The sequence below is a fragment of the Macaca nemestrina genome, chromosome 13, assembly GCF_043159975.1.
Source record: "Macaca nemestrina isolate mMacNem1 chromosome 13, mMacNem.hap1, whole genome shotgun sequence".
Lineage (NCBI taxonomy): Eukaryota > Metazoa > Chordata > Mammalia > Primates > Cercopithecidae > Macaca > Macaca nemestrina.
Window position 1 is genome coordinate 63,386,977 of NC_092137.1, and position 27,415 is coordinate 63,414,391.

A 27,415-nucleotide genomic window follows, 5' to 3' on the forward strand; every position below is an offset into this window, starting at 1 on the left:
CTCCACTTGGTTGTTGTTGGTGTGTAGAAGAGCTACTGATTTTTGTATGTTAATCTTGTATCCAGAAACTTTGCTGAATTCTTTTATCAGTTCTGGGAGCTTTCTGGAGGAGTCCTTAGAGTTTTCAAGGTAAACAATTGTATCATCAGCAAATAGTGACAGTTTGACTTTCTCTTTACCAATTTGGATGCCCTTTATTTCTTTCTCTTGTCTTATTGCTCTGGCTAGGACTTCCAGTACTATGTTGAAGAGGAGTGGTGAGAGCAGACATTCTTATCTTGTTCCAGTTCTCAGAGGGAATGCTTTCAACTTTTCCCCATTCAGTATCATGTTTGCTGTGGGTTTGTCATAGATGGACTTTATTACATTAAGTTATGTCCTTTGTATGCTGATTTTGCTGAGAGTTTTAATCATAAAGGGATGCTGGATTTTGTCGAATGCTTTTTCTGCATCTATTGAGATGATCATGTGATTTTTACTTTTTTTTTTTTTTTTTTTTTTGAGACAGAGTTTCACTCTGTTGCCCAGGCTGGAGTGCAATGGCATGATCTCAGCTCCTGCAGCCTCCACCTCCTTGGTTCAAGTGATTCTCCTGTCTCAGCCTCCCTGAGTAGCTGGGATTACAGGCATGCGCCACCAGGCCCGGCTAATTTTTGTGTTTTTAGTAGAGACGGGGTTTCACCATGTTGGTCAGGCTGGTCTCGAACTCCTGACCTTGTGATCTGCCCGCCTCAGCCTCCCAAAGTGCTGGGATTACAGGCGTGAGCCACCGTGCCTGGCTGATTTTTACTTTTAATTTTGTTTTTGTGGTGTATCACATTTATTGACTTGATTATGTTAAACCATTCCTACATCCCTGGTATGAAACCCACTTGAACATGGTGGATTATCTTTTTGCTATGTTGTTGGATTCTGTTAGCTTGTATTTTGTTAAGGAGTTTAGCATCAGTGTTCATCAAGGATATCAGTCTGTAGTTTTCTTTTTTGGTTATGTCTTTTCCTGGTTTTGGTATTAGGGTGATGCTGGCTTCATAAAATGAATTACGGAGGGTTCCTTCTTTCTCTATCTTGTCGAATAGTATCAAAAGGATTGGTACGAATTCTTCTTTGAATGTCTGATAGAAATCTGCTGTGAATCCGTCTGGCCTAAAATTTTTTTGTTGTTGGTAATTTTAAAAATTACCATTTCAATCTTGCTGCTTGTTATTGGTCTGTTCAGGGTATCTAATTTTTCCTGATTTAAGCTAGAAGGGCTGTACTTTTCCAGGAATTTATCCATCTCTTCTAGGTTTTCTAGTTTATGTGCATAAAGGTGTTCATAGTAGCCTTGAATGATCTTTTGTATTTCAGTGATGTCAGTTGTAATATCTCCTGTTTTGTTTCTTAGTGAGGTTATTTGGCTTTTCTCTCTTCTTCTCTTGGTTAATCTTGCTAATGGTCTATCAATTTTATTTATCTTTTCAAAGAACCAGCTTTTTGTCTCATTTATCTTTTGTATTTTTTTGTTTGTTTCCATTTCATTTAGTTCTGCTCAGATCTTGGCAGTTTTCTTATTTCTGCTGGGTATGGGTTTGGTTTGTTCTTGTTTCTGTAGTTCCTTGAGGTATGACCTTAGAATGTCAGTTTGTGCCCTTTCAGTCTTTTTGACGTAGGTGCTTAGGGCTATGAACTTTCATCTTAGCACCGCCTTTGCTGTATCCCAGAGGTTTTGATAGGTTGTGTCATTATTGTCATTCAGTTCAAAGAATTTTTTAATTTCCATCTTGATTTCATTTTTGACTCAGTGCTCATTCAGGAGCATGTTATTTAATTTCCATGTATTTGCATGGTTCTGAAGGTTCCTTTTGGAGTTGATTTCCAGTTTTATTCCACTGTGGTCTGAGAGAGTGCTTGATATCATTTCAATTTTTTAAAATTTATTGAGGCTCGTTTTATGGGCTATTATATGCTCTATCTTGGAGAAAGTTCCATGTGCTGTGTGTTCTGTGGTGGTTGGATGAAATGTTCTGTTTATATCTGTTAAGTCCATTTGTTCTAAGGTATAGTTTAAATCCATTGTTTCTTTGTTGAATTTCTGTCTTGATGGCCTGTCTAGTGCTGTCAGTGGAGTAGTGTAGGTCTTAGGTCTATTCTTAGGTCTATATTGTTTTATAAATTTTGGAGGTGCAGTGTTAGGGGGGTGTGTGTGTGTATACACATGTGCATCTATATATATTTTTTGAGACAGAGTTTTGCTGTCACCCAGGCTGGAGTGCAGTGGTGTGATCTTGGCTCACTACAACTTCTGCCTCCTGAGTTCAAGCGATTCTCCTGCCCCAGCCTCCTGGAGTAGCTAGGACTACAGGCACATGTCACCGTAGGCGCCTCTGTTTTTCGGATTGTAATATTTCCTGTTGGACAAGGTTTTTACCATTATATAATGTCCCTCTTGGTCTCTTTTAACTGCTGTTACTTAAAATTTGTTTTGTCTGATATAATAGCTTCCTCTGCTTGCTTTTGGTGTCCATTTGCATGAAATGCCTTTTTCTGCCCCTTTAAGTTTATGAGTCCTTATGTGTTAGGTGAGTCTTCTGAAGGCAGCAGAGAGTTTGTTGGTGAGTTCTTATCCATTCTGCGGTTCTGTATCTTTTAAGAGGAGCTAGGCCATTTACATTCAGTGTTAGTATTGAAATGTGAGGTGCCGTTGCATTCATTGTGCTTTCTGTTGCCTTGTACTTTGGTTTTTTTTTGTTGTTTTTGCTTTTTACCATGTAGTTTTGTTTTATAGGTCCTGTGTGATTTATGCTTTAAAGAGGTTCTGTTCTGATGTGTTTCCAGAATTTGTTTCAAGATTTAGAGCTCCTTCTAGCAGTTCTTATAGTGGTAGCTTGGTAATGGCAAATTCTCTCAGCATTTGTCTGAAAATGACTATCTTTGCTTCATATATGATGCTTACTTTTGCTGGATACTAAATTATTGGCTGGTAATTGTTTTGTTTGAGGAGGCTGAAGATTGGGCGCCAATCTCTTCTGGCTTGTAAGGTTTCTGCTGAGATATCTGCTGTTAATCTGATATGTTTTCCTTTATAGGTTACCTGGTGCTTCTGTCTTACAGGTCTTAAGCTTCTTTCTTTTGTCTTAACTTTGGATAACCTGATGACAATGTGCCTAGGCGAAGATCTTTTTGCAATGAATTTTCCAGGTGTTCTTTGTGCTGCTTGTATTTGGATGTCTAGGTCTCTAGCAAGGCTGGGGAAATTTTCCTTGATTATTCCCCCGAATATGTTTTCCAAGCTTTTAGAATTCTCTTCTTCCTCAGGAACACCGATTATTCTTAAGTTTGGTCATTTAACATAATCCCAGACTTCTTGATGACTTTGTTCATATTTTCTTATTCTTTTTTTTTGACCTTGTTGGATTGGGTTAGTTCAGAGACCTTTTTTTTTTTTTTTTTTTTTTTGAGCTCTGAATTTCTTTCTTCTACTTGTTCAATTCTATTGGTGAGACTTTCCAGAGCATTCACCTATTTTATTTTATTTTATTTTAAGACAGAGTCTCGCCCTGTCACCCGTGGCACGGCTCAATGCAACTTCCGCCTCCTGGGTTCGAGTGATTCCCTGGCTAATTTGTCCAGCTAATTTTTGTATTTTTAGTAGAGACGGGGTTTCACCATGTTGGCCAGATGGTCTCAAAATCCTGGCCTTGTGATCTGCCTGCCTCACCCTCCCAAAGTACTGGGATTAGAGGTGTGAGCCACCATGCCCGGGTAGCATTTCACATTTCTAAAAGTGTGTCCAAAGTTTCCTGAGGTTTTGGTTGTTTTTTCTTTAAGCTATCTATTTCCTTGAACATTTCTCCCTTCACTTCTTGCATCATTTTTTGGATTTCCTCACGTTTTGGGCTTCACCTTTCTCTGGTTCATCCCTCTTTAGCTTAATAACCAACCTCCTAAATTCTTTTTCAGATAAATCAGGGATTTCTTCTTGGTTTGGATCCACTGCTGGTGAACTAGTGTGATTTTTTGGGGGTGTTGAAGAGCCTTGTTTTGTCATATTACCAGGGTTTGTTTTCTGGTTCCTTCTCATTTGGGTAGGCTCTATCAGAGGGAACGTTTAGGGCTGAAGGCTGCTGTTTAGGTTCTTTTGTCCCACAGGGTGCTCCTTTGATGTAGTGCTCTCCCCCTTTTCCTATGGATGTGGCTTCCTGTGAGCTGTACTACAGTGATTATTGTTTCTCTTCTGGGTCCAGCCACCCAGCAAGTTTATCCGGCTCCAGGCTGGTACTGGGGGTTGTCTGCAGAGTCCTGTGATATGAAGCATCTGTGGGTCTCTCAGTCGTAGATACCAGTGCCTGTTTCAGTGGAGGTGGCAGGGCTGTGCAATGGATTCCATGAGGGTTCTTGGCTTTGGTGGTTTAATGCTCTATTTTTGGGTTGGTTGGGCTCCTGTCAGGAGGTGCACTTTCCAGAAAGCATCAGCTGTAGTAATATAGAGAGGGACCGGTGGTGGGCGGGGCCCTGCCACTCCGAAGATTATAAGCCGTTTGTCTTCTGCTACCAGGGTGCATAGGGAAGGACCATCAGGTCGGGGTGGGGCTATGCACGTCTGAGCTCAGACTCTGGGCAGGTCTTGCTGTGGCTGCTGTGGGGGATGGGAGTGAGATTCCCAGGTCACTGGAGTTGGGTACCTAGGAGGATTATGGCTGCCTCTGCTGAGAAATGTAGCTTGTCAGGGAAGTGGGGGAAAGCTGGCAGTCACTGGCCTCACCCAGCTTCCATGCAAACTGACGGGCCTGTCTCACTCCCACCATGACCCCCAACAACAGCCCTGAGTCTGTTTCCAGGCAGAGGGCATGATGGGCTTGAAAACTTGTCCTCGGCTACCTGCTTTCCAACTGCAAAAGAAAAGGGCCTGAATTTTAAAATAGTTTTTATCTAGTTCTGTGAAGAATCTCAATGGTAGTTTAATAGGAATAGCATTGAATCTATACATTGCTTTGGGTAGTATGGCCATTTTAACAATATTGATTCTTCCTATTCATGAGTATGGAATGTTTTTCCATTTGTGTCATCTCTGATTTCTTTGAGCAGTGTTTTGTAGTTCTCATTGTAGAGATCTTTCACCTCTTGGATTAGCTGCATTCTTAGGTATTTTATTCTTTTTGTAACAATTGTGAATGGGATTGTGTTCCTGATTTGGCTCTTGGCTTGGCTATTGTTGGTGTATAGGAATGCTGGTGATTTTTGTACACTGATTTTGTATCCTGAAACTTTGCTGAAGTTGTTTATCAGCTGAAGGAGCTTCTGGGCTGAGACTATGGGGTTCTCTAGATATAGGACCATGTTGTCTGCAAACAGGGATAGTTTGACTTCCTCTCTTCCTATTTGGATGCCCTTTATTTCCTTCTCTTGCCTGATTGCTCTGGCTGTAACTTCCAATACTCTGTTGAATAGGAGTGGTGAGAGAGGGCATCCTTGTCTTGTGTCAGTTTTCTAGGGGAATGTTTCCAGCTTTTGCCCATTCAGTATGATTTTGGCTATGGTTTGTCATATATAGCTCTTATTATTTTGAGGTATGTTCCTTCAGAACCTAGTTTATTGAGAGCTGTTTTGTTTTGTTTTGTTTTTGAGACAGAGTCTTGCTGTATTGCCTAGGCTGGAGTGCAGTCGTGCAATCTTAGCTCACTGCAATCTCTGCCTCCGCCTCCTGATTAGCTGGGACTATAGGCGCACACCACCATGCCCAGCTAATTTTTGTATTTTTTAGTAGAGATGGGGTTTCACCATGTTGGCCACTATGGCCTTGATCTCCTGACCTTGTGATCCACCCGCCTCGGCCTGCCAAAGTGCTGGGATTATAGGCATAATAAGCCACCACTCCCAGCTGAGAGTTTTTAACATGTTAATATGTATGCTAAAGTGGCTAAAGAGGCTCAGTGTATAGATATCTGCAACTTACTTTGAAATGTATAAAAAATAAGATGTTTCAATATAATAAAAGTTGAAAAAAATAAGATGGATTGATAAAGGGATAGGTTAATGGACAGATATGTGATAATACAATTATTGTAAGACATTAATGGTCAAATCCAAATAGTGGGCATATGGATGTTTACTGTACATTCTTAGAACTTTTCTGTATATTTAAAACTTTTCATAATAAAATTTTGGTAAAACGTGTTACTGAGAAGGTACGTAAGTCTACATAGGTCTAGTTTGGTTCAGTCAACATTTATTGACACCTGTAGTGTTCGAAGTGATATAATAAGTATTAGGGATATAAGAATGAAGTAACTTAGATTCTTTGAGGTAGAAAGTGGCAGGAAATAAAACTGGAAAGCACAAGTTAGTTAATGGAGAGTCCATGATAAAGAGCTTGGACTTTATCCTGTGGGGTTTTAGGGAGGGGAATGGTACTTAGGTAGATTACTTTAGCAGCATTGTGGAGGCTAGATTTCAGGAGGTGGTGGTAGTGGTAGTGGGTATAGACTAAAGACAAGATAATAATTAGGAAGCAGTACTCCAAATGAAGATGATTAATTAACCTAAATTTTAATGGTTATAGGGCTAGATTCTAGAAATATGTAGGAGCAATAATCAATTGAATTTGATTGGTTGAATTAATTGTAAGTGGGTTATAGAGAATCAAGAATGACAAAGACCACACATGAAGGAGCAAGTTTGGAGTGTGAGGGGAAAATGATGAGTTTGGTTTAAGATATCTTATGTTTTGGATATCATCTAGTCAAGGACTTCTTTATTCATGCATTTTTGCCTATGTTATTTTATAAACATTCACTATAGAATTCCATGTCTGTTGCTAACAGTAAGATGTTGAGCAAAATGCATGCAGATACTGCCTTTCAGAAAGTTACAGCCTAATAGGCTGGGTGCAGTGGCTCATGTCTGTAATCCCAGCACTTTGGGGGAACAACGTGGGCAGATCAGTTGAGCTCAGTAGTTTGAGACTAACCTGGGTAATATGGTGAAACCTCATCTGTACTAAAAATGCAAAAATTAGCTGGGAGTGGTGGCACGTGCCTGTAATCTCAGCTACTTGGGAGGCTGAGGCAGGAGAAGTGCTTGAACCCGGAGGCGGAGGTTGCAGTGAGCCAAGATCGTGCCACTGCACTGCAGTCTGGTGACAGAGTGAGACTCTGTCTCAAAAAAAAAAAAAAAAAAAAAAAAAGTTACAGCCTAGTGAAGGAGATAATTAAACCAGAGTTATAATAAAAAGTGATATTTATGGTGATAGGAAAAGTACAAGATGGTATGGAACTTCATAGAAGGGACAGTTATCTTAACAATGGCTTGTGGGTATTATCAGTTTGAAGCCTGGGATGAAGCCTGGACTGGAGATACCAATTAATGTCTTTCTGCTGCTGATTCCTGAGAGTTGATAAAAATGTGCCAGCAACTCAGGAGGCTGAGGTGGGAGGATGGCTTGAGCTTGGGAGGTCAAGGCTGCAGTGAGCTATGATCACGCCACTGCACTCCAGTGTGGGTGACAGAGTGAGACACTGCATCAAGAAAAAGTTGTTAATTTTTTCTTTTGAGACAGTCTCACTCTGTCACCCAGGCTGGAGTGTGGTGGCATGACCTTGGCTCACTGCAACCACTGCCTCCTGCGTTCAAATGATTCTTGTGTCTCAGCCTGCCGAGTAGCTGGGATTACAGGCGTTTACCACCACGCCAGCTAATATTTGTATTTTTTTTTTTTTTTTTTTTAAGTAGAGACGGGTTTTCACCATGTTGGCCAGACTGGTCTTGAATTTCTGGCCTCATGTGATCCACCCACCCCCTAAAGTGCTGGGATTACAGGTGTGAACCACTAGTCCTGGTGAGAGAGAGAGAGAAAAAAAAGGAATTTCTTATCTGTCCACTAAAAAAGTCTAAAGGCCAAGATAAATCCAGAGAAAACAGAAGAAATGGAGAAATAGTAGATTCTAGGTGTAAGACAGGGAATTTACAAGATGAGTCTGGGACATCTCATGCCATAAAACTTAAGCTGCTGCCAAAGACTAATAGGGTTAAAAGGACACAGGAGCCAACACATACACACAACACACACACACACACACACACACACACACACACACACACACACACCCCAAACCCCAATGGATTAAAGACAAATGTGAAAAGTAAAAACTTTAATAAAAGGAGATTATCTGTATGAGATTGGAAATAAAGAAGGACATCTTAAACAAGATATAAAAGCATACCATAAAGGTACAATGGTGCATTCTTGTCTTTAATATAGTCAAAAATTTTTTTCATCAGCCACAAAGACAGGAAAGAGATAAGCAACAACCTAGGAGGAGTTATTTGTAACACTGACAAAGGATTAGTTTCTAAAATATATAAAGACTACTGCAAATCAGTGAGAAAAAGGCAAAGAACTCAGTGGAAAAATGAGTAAAACATAGGAATAGGCATTTCAAGGAAGAAGAAACAAGATCACAAGAAACATATGAAAAGATGTTCAACCTCATTATTAATCAGGCAAATACAAATTAAAACCTCAATGAGAAACCAATACACAGCTACTAGGGATGATAAACATTTAAAAACCTGAGTTTTAAGTATTAGCAAGATGTGGAGAAATGGAAACTCTTACACTTGTTTAGTGGAAATATAAATTGGCAAAACTACTCTGGGAAATATTTGAATTATTTATTAAAATTAAAGATGCGTATTGCCTGTGACCAGAAATTTCACTCCTAAGTACATACCCTAGGAATATGTAGAAGAATGTTTATAGTTGCCCTGTTCATAATAGAAAAAGCTAGAATCAACATAAATGTCCATTCCCAGAAGAATGAATAAACTGAGTAGTAGATGAATAAGTTGTATTCAGTTGGTGAAATACTATAGGCAGTGAAAATGAATATACCTACATCTATACATGTCAGCATGGCTATATTCAAAAATAATATTTAGTGAAAAAAGTAAGTAACAAGAAGAATGCACTATGTTTTCACTTCTATAAAGTTCAGAAAGAAGTAAAACTAAACAAGTTGTTAAATGAGTTTGAGACCAACAATATAGCAAGATGCTCTCTCTACAAAAAGCCCAAAATTAACTAGGCATGGTGGCATGCACCCATGGTTCTAGCTACTCAGGGGGCTGAGGTAGGATGATTGCTTATGCCCAAGAGTTTGAGGTTACAGTGAGCTGTGTTCATGCCACTGCACTCCAGCCTGGGTGACAGAGTGAGACTCTTTCTTTAAAAAAAAAAAAAAAAGATTTTATTTGTGGAACTTGCCTCATATGGGAAAACCATAAAGACAAGCAAAGGAATGGTTAAGACAAAATTTAAGACTGAGAGTAGATGGAAGAAGAAATGTAACTGAGGAGGGGCACCCAGGGGACTTCAAAGGTACTGCTAATGTTAATGATTTTTCTCTCAATGGTGGGATGAAGGTGATTTTTATTTTGTTTTCTGGCTTTCCATATTTCTGTATATGTGGCTTTTCAGAGAGGTGATGTCATATAGGGGTTTCTCTAGGGTTGTGGTTCTTAACCAGGGATAACTTTTTACTATCTTCCTCCCCCAAGGAGGCATTTGGCAATGTCTGGAGAGTTATTTGGTGTCGTGACTGGGGTGGGGAAACTACTGGCATTCAGTAGACAGAGGCCAGGGATTGCTGCTAAACATCCTACAATGCACAGGACAGCCCAATAGCAAATAATTATTTGGCCCAAAATGTCAGTAGCACCAAGGTTCAGAAACCCTGGTCTAAGGGCCAGACTCTTTGGGTTTGAATTCTAGCTTTGCACTTTACAAGCTGGGAGACAATGGGGAATTACTTAATCTCTGTGTCTCAGTATCGTTGTTTATATGAGGCTAATAGTAGTATCTATCTCATAGGTTTGTTGTGAGAATTAACTGAATTAAAACATAAGGTACTGAGTCCAGAACCAGACAAATAAGTACTTGATAAATACTAACAATAATGTTTTGTTATTATTTTTGTTGAATATATTCAATTGATTGAGAAAAAGAGAGTTGATTAAGATAAATATGTTGAAAAATATTTATTATAGCAATAGAAAATTATGCAAAGACACACATATGCACAAACCCTACTTTAAAATGTAGCATGTGGAAATTTCACATGAGAAGACCTTTGCAAGCAATAATGACAGCCTGTTATAATCTATATCTTATCTGTACGTAATAGCAATTTCTAAATAAGAAACCAGAGCACTGAACATAAAGTATATATGAGTTAGTGCTAATCTGAATTTAAGCTATATTAGCAACTGACCTCAAAGTCTTGTGACAGATTACATTACAAAAACCATCCTGTACTTTAGTACACAAACTGATATTTCCCTTATTCTCTATAAAAACCCTTCCAGAAAGATCCTTGGGAAGTCAGTTTCTTGATTGGATTTCATGTACACTTGTTTATCCAAGTGGATGTGTCTGTAAAATTGTGACAGGATGCTGTTTGCTTGTTTGTTTGCTTATTTCAAGACAGGGTCTCACTCTGTTGTTGCTCAGGGTGGAGTGCAGTGGTGTGATCTCAGCTCACTACAGTCTCCAGCTTCTGGGCTCAAGTGATCTTCCCACCTTAGCCTCCTGAGTAGCTGTGACTACAGGTACACACCACTGTGCCTGGCTACTTTTTGTATTTTTAGTAGATATGGGGTTTTGCCATGTTGCCCAGGCTGGTCTCGAACTCCTGGGTTTATGCAATCTACCTTCCTTAGCTTTGCAAAATACTTGGGTGTGAGCCACTGCACTTGGCCAGAATGTTGTTGTTGTTGTTTTAAAACAAGTATTCTAAAAAAATAAGCTATTTAAAATATATACAATTTATGGTAAAGTTTCTTGAGGCTTTAGCGAATTAAACAAATTTTTAGGCATGTATATTCAACCGTAATATGGCGTAGTTCCCTCCAAGCAAATAAAGATTATTATTTTTATTTTTAATGCAGGTATGTCCAGAAAGAAGTAGATTGAAGCAATGATATTGATCATCACTATATATTGATCAATACTATCATACTATATAGTTCCATATAATTAGCAAAGTCCTACCACATTTGTGTTCACAAAAGAGCTTCATAAAAATCCTGTGGAGTGTGTGGCATTATTTCTATTTTAGGAATGAAGAAGTTGAGGCTTAGAGAGATGAAATGACTTGCCCAAAGTAATAATGCTAGAAATTGTGGGACTATCATTCAGACTCAAGTCTCACAATAAATCCTAGCCTTTCTTTCTTTTTATTATTATTATTATACTTTAAGTTCTAGGGTACATGTGCATAACGCGCAGGTTTGTTACATATGTATACTTGTGCCATGTTGGTGTGTTGCACCCATCAACTCGTCAGCACCCATCAGCTCATCATTTACATCAGGTATAACTCCCAGTGCAATCCCTCTCCCCTTCTCTCTCCCCATGATAGGCCCCAGTGTGTGATGTTCCCCTTCCCGAGTCCAAGTGATCTCATTGTTCAGTTCCCACCTATGAGTGAGAATATGCGGTGCTTGGTTTTCTGTTCTTGCGATAGTTTGCTGAGAATGATGGTTTCCAGCTGCATCCATGTCCCTACAAAGGACACGAACTCATCCTTTTTTATGGCTGCATAGTATTCCATGGTGTATATGTGCCACAATTTCTTAATCCAGTCTGTCACTGATGGACATTTGGGTTGATTCCAAGTCTTTGCTATTGTGAATAGTGCCGCAATAAACATACGTGTGCATGTGTCTTTATAGCAGCATGATTTATAATCCTTTGGGTATATCCCCAGTAATGGGATGGCTGGGTCATATGGTACTTCTAGTTCTAGATCCTTGAGGAATCGCCATACTGTTTTCCATAATGGTTGAACTAGTTTACAATCCCACCAACAGTGTAAAAGTGTTCCTATTTCTCCACATCCTCTCCAGCACCTGTTCTTTCCTGACTTTTTAATGATTGCCATTGTAACTGGTGTGAGATGGTATTGTGGTTTTGATTTGCATTTCTCTGATGGCCAGTGATGATCAGCATTTTTTCATGTGTCTGTTGGCTGTATGAATGTCTTCTTTTGAGAAATGTCTGTTCATATCCTTTGCCCACTTCTTGATGGGGTTGTTTGTTTTTTTCTTGTAAATTTGTTTGAGTTCTTTGTAGGTTCTGGATATTACCCTTTGTCTGATGAGTAGATTGCAAAAATTTTCTCCCATTCTGTAGGTTGCCTGTTCACTCTGATGGTAGTTTCTTTTGCTGTGCAGAAGCTCTTTAGTTTAATTAGATCCCATTTGTCAATTTTGGCTTTTGTTGCCATTGCTTTTGGTGTTTTGGACATGAAGTCCTTGCCCATGCCTATGTCCTGTATGGTATTACCTAGGTTTTCTTCCAGAGTTTTTATGGTATTAGGTCTAACATTTAAGTCTCTAATCCATCTTGAATTAATTTTCGTATAAGGAGTAAGGAAAGGATCCAGTTTCAGCTTTCTACTTATGGCTAGCCAATTTTCCCAGCACCATTTATTAAATAGGGAATCCTTTCCCAATTTCTTGTTTTTCTGAGGTTTGTCAAAGATCAGATGGCTGTAGATGTGTGGTATTATTTCTGAGGACTCTGTTCTGTTCCATTGGTCTATATCTGTGTTTTGGTACCAGTACCATGCTGTTTTGGTTACTGTAGCCTTGTAGTATAGTTTGAAGTCAGGTAGCGTGATGCCTCCAGCTTTGTTCTTTTGACTTAGGATTGTCTTGGCAATGCGGGCTCTTTTTTGGTTCCATATGAACTTTAAAGCAGTTTTTTCCAATTCTGTTAAGAAACTCATTGGTAGCTTGATGGGGGTGGCATTGAGTCTATAAATTACCTTGGGCATTATGGTCATTTTCACAATATTGATTCTTCCTATCCATGAGCATGGTATGTTCTTCCATTTGTTTGTGTCCTCTTTTATTTCACTGAGCAGTGGTTTGTAGTTCTCCTTGAAGAGGTCCTTTACATCCCTTGTAAGTTGGATTCCTAGGTATTTTATTCTCTTTGAAGCAATTGTGAATGGCAGTTCATTCATGATTTGGCTCTCTGTTTGTCTGTTACTGGTGTATAAGAATGCTTGTGATTTTTGCACATTGATTTTGTATCCTGAGACTTTGCTGAAGTTGCTTATCAGCTTAAGGAGATTTTGGGCTGAGACGATGGGGTTTTCTAAATATACAATCATGTTATCTGCAAACAGGGACAATTTGACTTCTTCTTTTCCTAACTGAATACCCTTTATTTCTTTCTCTTGCCTGATTGCCCTAGCCAGAACTTCCAACACTATGTTGAATAGGAGTGGTGAGAGAAGGCATCCCTGTCTTGTGCCAGTTTTCAAGGGAATTTTTCCAGTTTTTGCCCATTCATTATGATATTGGCTGTGGGTTTGTTATAAATAGCTCTTATGATTTTGAGATATGTTCCATCAATACCGAATTTATTGAGCATTTTTAGCATGAAGGGCTGTTGAATTTTGTCAAAGGCCTTTTCTGAATCTATTGAGATAATCATGTGGTTTTTGTCTTTGGTTCTGTTTATATGCTGGATTACGTTTATTGATTTGCGAATGTTGAACCAGCCTTGCATCCCAGGGATGCCCACTAGATCATGGTGGATAAGCTTTTTGATGTGCTGCTGGATCCGGTTTGCCAGTATTTTATTGAGGATTTTTGCATCGATGTTCATCAGGGATATTGGTCTAAAATACTGTTTTTTTGTTGTGTCTCTGCCAGGCTTTGGTATCAGGATGATGTTGGTCTCGTAAAATGAGTTAGGGAGGATTCCCTCTTTTTCTATTGATTGGAGTAGTTTCAGAAGGAATGGTACCAGCTCCTTGTACCTCTGTTAGAATTCAGCTGTGAATCCATCTGGTCCTGGACTTTTTTTGGTTGGTAGGCTATTAATTATTGCCTCAATTTCAGAGCCTGCTATTGGTCTATTCAGGTATTCAGCTTCTTCCTGGTTTAGTCTTGGGAGAGTGTAAGTGTCCAGGAAATTATCCATTTCTTCTAGATTTTCTAGTTTATTTGCGTAGAGGTGTTTATAGTATTCTCTGATGGTAGTTTGTATTTCTGTGGGGTCGGTGGTGATATCCCCTTCATCATTTTTTATTGCGTCTATTTGATTCTTCTCTCTTTTCTTCTTTATTAGTCTTGCTAGCGGTCTATCAATTTTGTTGATCTTTTCCAAAAACCAACTCCTGGATTCATGGATTTTTTGGAGAGTTTTTTGTGTCTCTATCTCCTTCAGTTCTGCTCTGATCTTAGTTATTTCTTGCCTTCTGCTAGCTTTTGAATGTATTTGCTCTTGCTTCTCTAGTTCTTTTAATTGTGATATTAGAGTGTCAATTTTAGATCTTTCCAGCTTTCTCTTGTGGGCATTTAGTGCTATAAATTTCCCTCTACACACTGCTTTAAATGTGTCCAAGAGATTCTGGTATGTTGTATCTTTGTTCTCATTGGTTTCAAAGAACATCTTTATTTCTGCCTTCATTTTGTTATGTACCCAGTAGTCATTCAGGAGCAGGTTATTCAGTTTCCATGTAGTTGAGCGGTTTTGATTGAGTTTCTTAGTCCTGAGTTCTAGTTTCATTGCACTGTAGTCTGAGAGACCGTTTGTTATAATTTCTGTTCTTTTACCTTTGCTGAGGAGTGCTTTACTTCCAATTATGTGGTCAATTTTGGAATACGGGTGATGTGGTGCTGAGAGGAATGTATATTCTGTTGATTTGGGGTGGAGAGTTCTGTAGATGTCTATTAGGTCTGCTTGCTGCAGAGATGAGTTCAATTCCTGGATATCCTTGTTAACTTTCTGTCTCGTTGATCTGTCTAATGTTGACAGTGGGTGTTGAAGTCTCCCATTATTATTGTATGGGAGTCTAAGTCTCTTTGTAAGTCTCTAAGGACTTGCTTTATGAATCTGGGTGCTCCTGTATTGCGTGCATATATATTTAGGATAGTTAGCTCTTCCTGTTGAATTGATCCCTTTACCATTATGTAATGGCCTTCTTTGTCTCTTTTGATCTTTGATGGTTTAAAGTCTGTTTTATCAGAGACTAGTATTGCAACCCCTGCTTTTTTTGGTTCTCCATTTGCTTGGTAGATCTTCCTCCATCCCTTTATTTTGAGCCTATGTATGTCTCTGCATGTGAGATGGGTCTCCAGAACACAGCAGACTGATGGGTCTTGACTCTTTATCCAGTTTGCCAGTCTGTGTCTTTTAATTAGAACATTTAGTCCATTTACGTTTAAGGTTAATATTGTTATGTGTGAACTTGATCCTGTCATTATGATATTAACTGGCTATTTCGCTCGTTAGTTGATGCAGTTTCTTCCTAGCATCGATGGTCTTTACATTTTGGCATGTTTTTGCAATGGCTGGTAGCGGTTGTTCCTTTCCATGTTTAGTGCTTCCTTCAGAGTCTCTTGTAAGGCAGGCCTGGTGGTGACAAAATCTCTAAGAATTTGCTTATCTGTAAAGGATTTTATTTCTCCTTCACTTATGAAACTTAGTTTGGCTGGATATGAAATTCTGGGTTGAAAATTCTTTTCTTTAAGAATGTTGAATATTGGCCCCCACTGTCTTCTGGCTTGGAGAGTTTCTGCTGAGAGATCTGCTGTTAGTGTGATGGGCTTCCCTTTGTGGGTAACCCGACCTTTCTCTCTGGCTGCCCTTAAGATTTTTTCCTTCATTTCAACTTTGGTGAATCTGGCAATTATGTGTCTTGGAGTTGCTCTTCTTGAGGAGTATCTTTGTGGTGTTCTCTGTATTTCCTGAATTTGAATGTTGGCCTGCCCTGCTAGGTTGGGGAAGTTCTCCTGGATGATATCCTGAAGAGTGTTTTCCAACTTGGTTCCATTGTCCCCCTCACTTTCAGGCATCCCAGTCAGACGTAGATTTGGTCTTTTTACATAATCCCATACTTCTTGAAGGCTTTGTTCATTTCTTTTTCTTCTTTTTTCTTTGTGTTTCTCTTCTCGCTTCATTTCATTCATTTGATCCTCAATCGCTGATACTCTTTCTTCCGGTTGATTGAGTCGGTTACTGAAGCTTGCTCATTTGTCACGTGTTTCTCGTGTCATGGTTTTCATCTGTCAGTTCATTTATGGCCTTCTCTGCATTAATTATTCTGGTTATCAATTCTTCCACTCTTTTTTCAAGATTTTTAGTTTCTTTGCGCTGGGTACGTAATTCCTCCTTTAGCTCTGAAAAGTTGGATGGACTGAAGCCTTCTTCTCTCATCTCGTCAAAGTCATTCTCTGTCCAGCTTTGATCAATTGCTGGCGATGAGCTGCGTTCCTTTGCAGGGGGAGATGCGCTCTTGTTTTTTGAATTTCCAGCTTTTCTGCCCTGCTTTTTCCCCATCTTTGTGGTTTTATCTGCCTCTGGTCTTTGATGATGGTGATGTACTGATGGGGTTTTGGTGTGGGTATCCTTCCTGTTTGTTAGTTTTCCTTCTAACAGTCAGGACCCTCAGCTGTAGGTCTGTTGGAGATTGCTTGAGGTCCACTCCAGACCCTGTTTGCCTGGGTATCAGCAGCAGAGGCTGCAGAAGATAGAATATTGCTGAACAGTGAGTGTACCTGTCTGATTCTTGATTTGGAAGCTTCCTCTCAGGGGTGTACTCCACTGTGTGAGGTGTGGGGTGTCGGTCTGCCCCTAGTGGGGGATGTCTCCCAGTTAGGCTACTCAGGGGTCAGGGACCCACTTGAGCAGGCAGTCTATCCGTTCTCAGATCTCAACCTCCGTGTTGGGAGATCCACTGCTCTCTTCAAAGCTGTCAGACAGAGTCGTTTGCGTCTGCAGAGGCTTCTGCTGCTTTTTGTTGTTGTTGTTGTTGTTTAGCTGTGCCCTGTCCCCAGAGGTGGAGTCTACAGAGACAGGCAGGCCTCCTTGAGCTGCTGTGAGCTCCACCCAGTTCGAGCTTCCCAGCAGCTTTGTTTACCTACTTAAACCTCAGCAATGGCGGGCACCCCTCCCCCAGCCTCGCTGCTGCCTTGCTGTTAGATCGCAGACTGCTGTGCTAGTAATGAGGGAGGCTCTGTGGGCGTGGGACCCTCTGGGCCAGGTGTAGGATATAATCTCCTGGTGTGCCCGTTTGCTAAGACTCTTGGTAAAGTGCAGTATTGGGGTGGGAGTTACCCGATTTTCCAGGTGTTGTGTGTCTCAGTTCCCCTGGCTAGGAAAAGGGATTCCCTTCCCCCTTGCGCTTCCCAGGTGAGGCGATGCCTCGCCCTGCTTCAGCTCTCGCTGGTCGGGCTGCAGCAGCTGACCAGCACCGATTGTCCGGCACTCCCTAGTGAGATGAACCCAGTACCTCAGTTGAAAATGCAGAAATCACCTGTCTTCTGTGTCGCTCACGCTGGGAGCTGGAGACTGGAGCTGTTCCTATTCGGCCATCTTTCCTATATATCTACAATCCTAGCCTTTCTGAAATTGGTATAACAGGAAATTGCTGTTTCCTCTCAAAATGAACTGAGATGTGATATCAGGGACAGACACAGAGAGGGGTTCAGAACTACCTGTCAGATGTGCTATTTTACATGCATTATTTATAAAAATTATATGTAAGTAATAAAATATACTGAATAATTTAATCATTATTATATACCTTTTATTTTTAAATTTTTTACTTTGGATAATTTCAAACATATAACAAAGAGAGAATGACATTTGCAAACTGCTATATTACCTGCTACCCAGTTTCATCGGTTATCAACTCCTGGCTATTCTTTTTTTTGTTGTTTTTTTTCTGTGACACAGAGTCTTGCTCTGTCACCCAGACTGGAGTGCAGTGGCATGATCTTGGCTCACTGCAATTTCTGCCTCCCGGGTTCAAGTAATTCTAATGCCTCAGTCTCCCAAGCAGCTGGGATTACAGATGCAACCGTGACACCTGGCTAATTTTTGTATTTTTAGTAGAGACGGGGTTTTGCCATGTTGGCCAGACTAGTCTCAAACTCCTGACCTCAAGTGATCTGCCTGCCTTGGGCTCCTTAAGTGCTGGGATTACAGGTGTGAGCCACCGTGCCCGGCCAACTCCTGGTTACTCTTAATTCACCTATATCCCTTCTACTTTCTCCCTACTGAATTATTCTGAGTCAACTTGAAGATGTATAATTTCATTTGTACATATTCTGTTATGCACAATTTTATTTTAAAATAGCTTTTAAATAATAATTACAACTTGGGAATACTGAAAAGCTGAATAGTTTTTTAGAAGCTGTTAGTGTAGTTAATATAGACCAGTTAATGTAGTTAATGTAGTCCAGTTAATGTAGACCAATAGATAGCATTTCTTGAGTTCAAAATGATCATATACATTATGCTTTTCTCTTAGAATTTAAATGTCTAGTGATAAACAGGGAAAGTGTTTTACCTGTTCTCTGCAGTCTTCTCTCAGTTCTCCGTCTAAAGTAAAAGATTAAAACATTAATTATATTAAAAATCTAATAAAGGACCTTAAGAAAAAGTTTTTACAACACTAAAAACAGAAATGCTGAAAACAGTAACAAATAAGTTAAAATGCTGAAAACTCTAGAGAAATAAAAAAGCAAACCTTAACATAGTATGAAAGTACCAATCATTTTCATACATATATGTATGGCTACCTTGTGTTACAGTATTTACTATGTATAGTATATACTATAGTATATACTAGCAGCATATCACTTGAGAGCTTATTAGAAATGCAGAGCCATAGGCTCCAGCCCAGATCTGCTGAATCAGAATCAACTTTTTAACAAGATCTCCAAATTTATATATATTTATTTGTATGATCATTGAAATTTCACCTTTGTAATAATCAGGCAACTTGGTATTTTGTATCAGTCACAAGCAGTCTTATACCAACTAGAAATGCTCAGAGTTTTCTTATTTTTATTAATTTACTGAAAGTTCTTACAAGCTATAACATAGTTTTTCTGTTATACTTTGAATACTTAGGTTTCTTGAATACCATTACCTTCTGCATTACAGGTATTAGTCATCAAAAATCCAGAACAGATGTCTTTTTCAAGTTCATTCCTTCTGTCAATTATTTGGAAAAAGGATTAAAAAAGAAAATTTTAAGATTAAGTATAAGTTATAGATTTTAAAGCATTAAAATATTTTAAAATTTCTGGGTTAAAAAATGTAATTAAAAAATTTCTTTGGAAACTTTCAACAATGTAGTAATCATTTAAATACCATTATATTTAAAAACACAGAAAGGCACTTTTAATTTTTCCACCATTAAATATTTTACAGGACATTTCAAAGAGCAGCTAAATTAAACTTTAACATACAAATAATGTATTTTACATATGAAGTTTTAAGAAAAACAATCATGGAAACCAAATGTGATGCTCTGAACTCATGGTTATTACAAAATTAAAATGAATGATAAAGTTTTATAAACTTGTAAAAGTAATTCACTTTTGATATAGAAACCCCCCCGCCAAAACACAGAAAAAGAATAATGTAAATATCCAGAACTCTTCTTTGGATATTTAGCTCCACTACTTATTATTATGTATCTTTTAAAAAAATAAAACTGAGGTAATATGGTCTTGTGAAATTTCATGTCATCATCTTTCACTTATTATATATTTTTTGTTTTAAAATTTTTACTGTTTATATGTTAAAATTGACTTTCTTAAGGTATTGAGTTTTGTGAATGTTAACAGATGTTTAGATTCTTGTTATTACTATTACAAATAGAATATAGAACAGTTTCATCATGCCAAAAAAACCTCCCTTATATACTTTATAGTCACACTCCCCTCAACCTATACACCCTGGTAACCACAGAAATGTTCTTCATAACTATAGTTTTGACTTTACGAATGTCATATAATTGGAATTACACCATATAAACTTTTGTGACTGGCTTCTGTCATTCAGTATAATGCCCTGATATTCATCCAAGTTGTTAAATGTATATCAGTGGTTCACTGCTTTTTATTGCTGAGCCGTCTTCCATTACAGATGCGTGTACCAGTTTATTTATTCACCTGTTGAAGGGCATTTTTCTCAGTTTTTGAAAATTATGAATAAAACTGCTACAAGCATTCATGTACAGGTTGTTGTGTGAATCTGATTTTACTTTTCTAGTGTAAATACTTAATGGGATTGTTGAATCATATGGTAAATACATGTTTAACTTTATAAGAAACTGCAAAACTGTTTCCCAGAAGAGTTGTACCATTTTATATTACATCTCATGCAACAATGAATGAGAGTTCAGTTACTTTGCATCATCCTCACCAGCACTTGAAATTGTCAGTATTTTTAAAAATTATTGACATTCTAATAGGTATACAGAGGTATCTCATCATGGTTTTAATTTCAGTTTCCCAAATAGCTAATGATATTAAATTTATTTGTTTGCTATTCATATATCTCCTTATTGAAATGTCCATCCAAGTCTTTTGACCACTGTAATTGGGCTATTTGTTTTCTTACTGTTGAGCTTTGAGAGTTCTTTATATATTCTGGATACAACTCCTTTGCTGGATATGTGACTTGCAAATATTTGCTCCCATCATACAGCTTGTCTTTTCAGGGTCCTAACAGTGCCTTTTGAGGAACAACAGTTGATGAAGTTACCAATTTTTAAAAAATGGATCATGCTTTTGGTGTCTAGTTGGAGAATTCTTTGTTAATCCCAGGTCACAAATATTTCCTCCTATGCTTTCTTCTAAAACTTTGATAGTTTTACATTTTATATTTAGAGCTATGATTTATTTTTAGTTAATTTTTGAGAGTAATGTATGAGGTTTAGTTTGAGATTCTTTGTGTGTCTGTGTGTTTATAGATGTCCATTGTGCCAATACCATTTGTTGAAAAACTATCCTTTCTCCATTGAATTACCTTTGTACTTTTGTCAAAAATCAGCTGGGCATATTTATATGTGTCTATTTCTGGGTTATATGTTCTATTTCATTAATCTGTGTGTCTGTCCTTTTACTAATACCATAATTTCTTGATTAGTTATAGCTTTGGGGATGGCAAACCGCAGTCCCTAGGCCAAATCCAGTTCATACATATTTTATTAAATAAAGTTTTATTGGAATATATTCATTTTATATTATCTATGGCTGCTTCCTTGCTATGATGACAGAGTTAAGTAGTTGTGACACACTATGTGACCTGCAAAATCAAAAATCTTTACTAAATGACCCTTCACAGAAAATGTTTGTCAGCTCCTGCTTTAGCAAAAGTCCTAAGATCATGTTTGATTCTTCCAACATTATTTCCCTTTTTCAAAATGTTTCTTGTTATTCTAGCTTCTTTGTCTCTTTGTATAAATTTTAGAATCAGCTTGTTGATATCTTTAAAAAATTCTTCTGGGATTTTGATCAGAATTTTATCAAATCTTTAGATTAATCAGAAATCTTTAGATCAGTCAGGAGACAGCTGACATCTTTACTATATTGAGTCTTCAAACCATAAACACGTCTCTCCATTTATTTGTTTATTTATTTATTTGACAGAGTCTCACTCTGTCGCTCAGGCTGGAGTGCAGTGGCAGGATCTTGCCTCACTGCAACCTCTGCCCCCTGGATTCCAGGGATTCTCCTGCCTCAGCCTCCTGAGTAGCTGGGACTACAGGCACGTGCCACCGCATCTGGCTAATTTTTTTATTTTTTAATAGAGACAGGGTTTCACCATGTTGCCCAGGCTGGTCTCGAACTCCTGATGACCTCAGGTGATCCGCCCACCTTGGCCTCCCAAAGTGCTGGAATTACAGGCATGAGCCACCATGCCCGGCCCATTTATTTTAATCTTCTTAAGTTTTTAGCATACAGATGGAATGTTTTGTTAGACTTATAACATAGTATTTCATTTATTTTGGAGCTACTGTAATTTAAAAAGCTTTTTTGGTTTTCAGTTGTACATTACTAGTATATAGAAATACAATTGGGCTGCGGCGGTGGCTCACACCTGTAATCCCAGCACTTTGGGAGGCCGAGGCAGGCAGATTGCCTGATGTCAGGAGTTCGAGACCAGTCTGGCCAACATGGTAAAACCCCATCTCTATTAAAAATACAAAAAAATTAGATGGGTGTGGTGGCATGCGCCTGTAATCCCACCTACTAGGGAGGCTGAGGCAGGGGAATTGCTTGAACCAGGGAGGTGGAGGTTGCAGTGAGCCAAGGTCGTGCCATTGCACTCTAGCCTGGGCGACAGAGTGAGATTCTGTGTCAAAAAAAAAAAAAAGAGTTTTATGTGTTGACCATATATCTTGTGACCTTGCTAAATGCACTTACTAGTTGTAGGAACCATTTTGTCTGCAAAAAGGGATGGTTTCATTTCTTGTTTAGTGCAGTGTTGCATAAGAGTGGTAAAAGTGGACATTTTTACCATGTTTCCAATCTTACAAGGAAAACATTCAGTCTTTCTCTATCAAGTAGGATAATAGCTGTATAGTATTCTTTTTTTCCTTCTTGGTAGAAACTCTCTATAGTTTGAGGAAGCCCCCTTCTACTCCTAGTTTTCTGTTTTTTTTTTTTTAATCATGAATGGGTATGGAATTTTGTCAGACATGCTTTTTATACCAGTTGATTTGATCAGTTGATTTTTCTTATTTATACTTTTAAAATTGTGGATTCCATTAATTTTTGAATATTGAATAAGCTGTGCCTTCCCAAGATAAATCCCACTTAATTCTGGTATATTATTATTTTTATATATTGCTAAATTCTTAATTCTTGAGGATTTTTACTTCTATATTTATGAGAGACAGTAGTCTATAGTTTTTTTGTACTCTCTTTTTTTTTTTCTTTTTTAAAAAATTCCATGGGACTGCTTTATATCTTTTTTTGTACTATCTTTGGGTAGTAGCCTCAAAATGAGCTGGGGTGTGTTGAGTCATCATCTTATATTTTCTGAAAGAACTGTGCACAATTGATAGTATATTTTTCTCTCAACGAATTCACCAGTGAAACCATAGGGACCTGGAGATATCTTTTACAGAGTTTTTTGTTTTGTTTTAAACTACAAATTTAATTCCTTTAATAGCCATAGGATTCAGATAATCTCTTTCATTTTCTGCCAGTTTGGTAGTTTGTGGCTTTCAAGGAATTATTCCATTCAAACTATGTTGTTAAGCTTATTTGCATACAGTAGTTCATGACATTATTTTTTATCTACTTAATGTCGGTAAAGTTTAAGATAATATACCCTCTTTCATTCCTGATATCAACAATCTATGTCTTCTTTTTCTCTTTGTCTGACTAGAGTTTTATCAGTGTTGTTGATCTTTTCAAACAGGCTTTTGACTTCATTAATTTTTCTGTTTTCAACTTCAATAATATATGCTCTTTATTATTTCCTTTCTTCTGCTTCCTTTGAGTTTACTTTGCTTTTCTTCCTCTAGTTCCTTTAGATGGAAGTTTAGATTGTTGACTGAGGCATTTCTTCTTTTCTAATATAAGCATTTATTTGAATAAAATTCTTATTTTAAGTTGTGATTTTTTTTTCTCAGTTTATAATCTTTTCTGATTTCATTAAGACCACCTCTTTGACCTAGGGATTATTTAGAAGTGTGTTAATTTCTAAGTGTTTGGAGAATTTTCTCTATTTCTGTTATTTATTTCTAATCCATTCCCATTATGGTCAGAGGACATACTTTGTGTATTCTTTTAAGTTTGTTTTATGACCCAGGATATGGTCCGTCTTGGTAAATGTTCACATACACTGCAAAAGGATGTGTGTTCTACTGTTGTTGGGTGGAATGATTTTCTGTCACTAGTTCTATCAGTTGTTGAGAAAGCACTGATGCAGTCTACAAATGCAAATGTAGATTTGTCTGTTCCCATTGTGATCTCTATCATTTTTTCTTATATATTATGTCATTCTCTTGTCAGATGCAAACACATTTAGAATTGTTATGCTTCCTTGATAAATTGACTTTTATCATCTTTTCCTTCTTTCCTAGTGTCCCAAGTTTCCCTCTGGTACCATTTACCTTATGTCTCAAGAACTTCCTTTAGTAATTCTTTAATAACAAATCTACTGGAAACATATTTGCTTAGTTTTCCTTCACCAAATTTGAAGTTTTCAGGTATTCTTTTTATATATATATTTTCAGCATTGCGTTCTTTATCCTCTCCTTCTAGGGCTCTGATGTCATGAATGTTAGACCTTTTGGCATTGCCTCACAGGCCCCTCAGTTCACTTTTTTTAAAAAAAATGTTTTCTCTGTCATTCAGTGGATGCTTTTGATTGATCTGTCTTCAAGTTCATTGACTTTCCTGTGTTACCTCTATTCTGCTATTATCAAACCTATCAATGAGTTAAAAAATTTTGTGGGGGCCAGGCATGGTGGCTCACGCCTGTAATCCCAGCACTCTGGCAGGCTGAGGTGGTTGGATCATTTGAGTTCAGGAGTTCAAGACCAAACACGGTAAAACCTCATCTCTACAAAAAAAAAAAAAAAAAAGCAAAAATTAGCAGAGCATGGTGGCATGCACCTGTAGTCCCAGCTCCTTGGGTGGCTGAGGTAGGAGGATCGCTTGAGCCCAGGAGGTTAAGACTGCAGTGAGCTGTGATTGCTCCATTGCAATCTAACCTGTGAGAGAGAATGAGACCCTGTCTCAAAAAAAACTTTTTTTTTTTTTTTTTTGGTTAAATTACTTTTGAATTCTTTGTTTCTTCTTTGTACCTTCTATTTCTTTTCGATACTTGTTTTTTTTGTTGTTGGTGGTGGTGGTTGTTTTTTTAAAGAGATGAGGTCTCACTAGTTGCCTAGGCTACCCTCCAACTCCTGGGCTTCAAGTGATCTTCCTGCCTCAGTCTCCCAAGTAGCTGGGACTACAGGTGCATGCCACCATGCCTGGCTGGTTTCAGTAATTTTAATGATTGTTGGAGCTCCTTAAAGTTTGTCAGATAATTCCAACATTTGTCATCTCAGCGTTATTGTCTTTTGATAGTCTTTTCTCATGTGAGTTGAGATTTTCGTGCCGCTTTATATATCAAGTAATTTTTGGTATCCTGGACATTTTGAATATTTTAAGACTTGGTCTTGTTAAAATTCTGTGATGAATGTTATTTTTGTTTTAGCAAGCACTTATTATGTTTAGCTTCAAGTTACAGTGTTCCTTTGTGAGCTATGGTATGTCAGTTTACTTTTCAAAGCCTCTTTGCAGGGCTGTTTGTTGTGCTATTTGGTGATATTTGCAGTGCTGTCAGTGTGTGTACCATCCAGCAGCAAACATATAACCTGGGTGATAGTTTATCTATCAGTTTAGATCTCAAAGTCTTTTATATACTGGTTAGAATCAGATCCACACATGCGTACCTTGGGGTAAGCCCCGGAGTTTATAAACAATTTAATGGGGTTGTTTTCACAAGCTTTCATGTCTGCAATCTCCTTTGGTGCTTTCTGGATCCAGGAAGCTGCATCTTTAGTTACCTTATGCTTCCATGTACCTCCATGGTTGCACTTGACTCTAGGCCCAACTGGTGGTGAACTAAAGGAAAAGATAACTAGTAAACTCGCCACAGGTTCAGAGGCACCTCAAGTTCTTTTCTTCTTCCTCATTTCTTCTGTATTATTTACTTTTCAGAGTCCCCAAACAGCTGCTCCAATATATTCTACCTAGGATTTTTAGCTGCATTCAATGGGTGAGACAGGAGGAATGTGCTTACTCCATCTTACCTGGAACTAGAACCTGATAATCATGATTTTAAGTGAGTATATAGTATCTGTTATTTAGATATACTGTAATTTAGTCATTAATTCCCCATATATATTTTTAGGTCATTCACTTATGTAACAACAATGCGATTAACATTTTTATGTTTATGTTACAAAAATGAAATTTAAAGTTATAGCACTTTTAGGCTTTTGTTATATGTTGCTAAAATTAGTTTCTGAAAGATTGATGCTGATTTACAAATTTGACCATCACAAAGAATATTGACCACAATTGATTAAAACACATCAAATGATATTTAAAAATCCGTATGAACCTCCCCTCCCCTACTACCCAAAATAGTGGCCACTACTGGGGGTTGCTGGGTTAATTTATTATCCTAAAAACTGATAAATCTAGGGAGGTTATCAAGCATTTACTCTGCCTTTCAAGGTAACTGAATCGTTGATAAGGAAACTTTTATTATGTATAGAAGTACTCAAACTTACAAATGCAGGAGTTACAAAATTAGAAAATCATTATTTCACAACCCCTAATAAAATAATCTAGGCAATGTTTATCAGTGATTTCAAAAACATCAGGTGAAAGGTTGATGGGGAAGTTTATAATGGAGAATTCCATTAATCAGTCTTTGTTTCCCTGAAAGACATTATATACCTCATGTTGTGATGTAATAAGAAGCCCACAGTACCATCTACTATATATTACTTGGGACACAAAGCAACAATTTCCCCAAATTTGCTTATAGAACCATAAGTAAGAAAACAAAATAATAAAAATGTATAAATATAGGGGATTTGCAGATGACATGTTCTCTTCTTCCTTGTTCCAGATATGCAGTGTATCTCTGGGAGGAAGCATACAAAGCTTGATGTACCTTGAACCATAGTTAATAGATATGGTCTGTAAGGAAAGTATTACATGATGGTGTGAAAGTGTGTCAGGGCATACTTAAGGAATTTTCTGGGGCTCTGTCATATCTGCAGAAGGCAGTTCAGTACCCTTGTCTAGCTCTATTTTCACTTGTGCATGAAACAGCAAGACAAAAGCATCTATTATTTATAATTTTTGCATGTATATATACATGACACCATATTCCTTATGTTGCTTTTCACTTTCCATAATTCCCTCTCTAAAAGTTTTAATTTCTTAACCTTTTTGTAACTCCTCTTTGACACAGAAAGGTATGCGAACCTAGATTCAAAGAATATGGCACAGAGATAATAAATAGACTCAAAGAAATAGTGAAAAATAGTAAAAGCAGATAGACATTTCTGGCTGTTCTGCAATAGTAGTATTTCATGATTTTGAAACACATATTTCAATATTTCATTATTCACTAACAAAGCTGCAGGAGGTCCATATCTGAGGATAACTGCTTTCAGAAAGTAAAATAAAAAAAGTCCCTAAAGTGAATCAATTTAAAATGGGGTTGAAAATCATAGTAAATGGTGACAATATAATCTGACTAAAAATAAGAGGTAAAAATATATAGATAAGCTTATTTTATCTTGTATTAATAAAATATGTTATAATTTCAACTGTTCATAAATTCATTTTTTTTTTTTGGACATGGAGTGCAATGGCATGATCTTGATTCACTGCAACCTCCGCCTCCTGTGTTCAAGCGGTTCTCCTGCCTCAGCCTCCTGAGTAGCGGGGACTACAGGCGTGTACCACCACACTTGGCTAATTTTTGTATTTTTATTTTTAGTAGAGATGGGGTTTCACCATGTTGGCCAGGCTGGTCTTGAACTCCTGACCTCAAGTGATCTGCCTGCCTCAGCCTCCCAAAATG

General features: G+C 37.9%; 1 protein-coding gene and 1 long non-coding RNA gene across 11 annotated transcripts in view; one reads left to right on the top strand and one right to left on the bottom strand.

Moving 5' to 3' along the window:
- The window catches only part of WDPC (WD repeat containing planar cell polarity effector), a 675,061-nt gene that overhangs the window by 18,441 nt on the left and 629,205 nt on the right, over positions 1 to 27,415 (bottom strand). For 6 of the 10 annotated variants that reach the window (XM_071076806.1, XM_071076808.1, XM_071076810.1 and 3 more), the window contains one exon: positions 22,452 to 25,431. In XM_071076806.1, the coding sequence (XP_070932907.1) occupies positions 25,206 to 25,431 (226 nt within the window). In that variant the 3' untranslated portion in view covers positions 22,452 to 25,205. Of the gene's footprint in view, positions 1 to 18,353; positions 18,386 to 18,938; positions 19,004 to 22,451; positions 25,432 to 27,415 lie in introns of those variants that run through there. The other 4 variants (XR_011611802.1, XM_071076813.1, XM_071076811.1 and 1 more) reach the window with 2 other exon arrangements.
- The window catches only part of LOC139357877 (uncharacterized), a 40,166-nt gene continuing 38,153 nt past the window's right edge, over positions 25,403 to 27,415 (top strand). Inside the window, exon 1 of the long non-coding RNA XR_011611811.1 lies at positions 25,403 to 25,651. This is a non-coding gene — a long non-coding RNA (uncharacterized lncRNA). The remainder of the gene's footprint in view (positions 25,652 to 27,415) is intronic.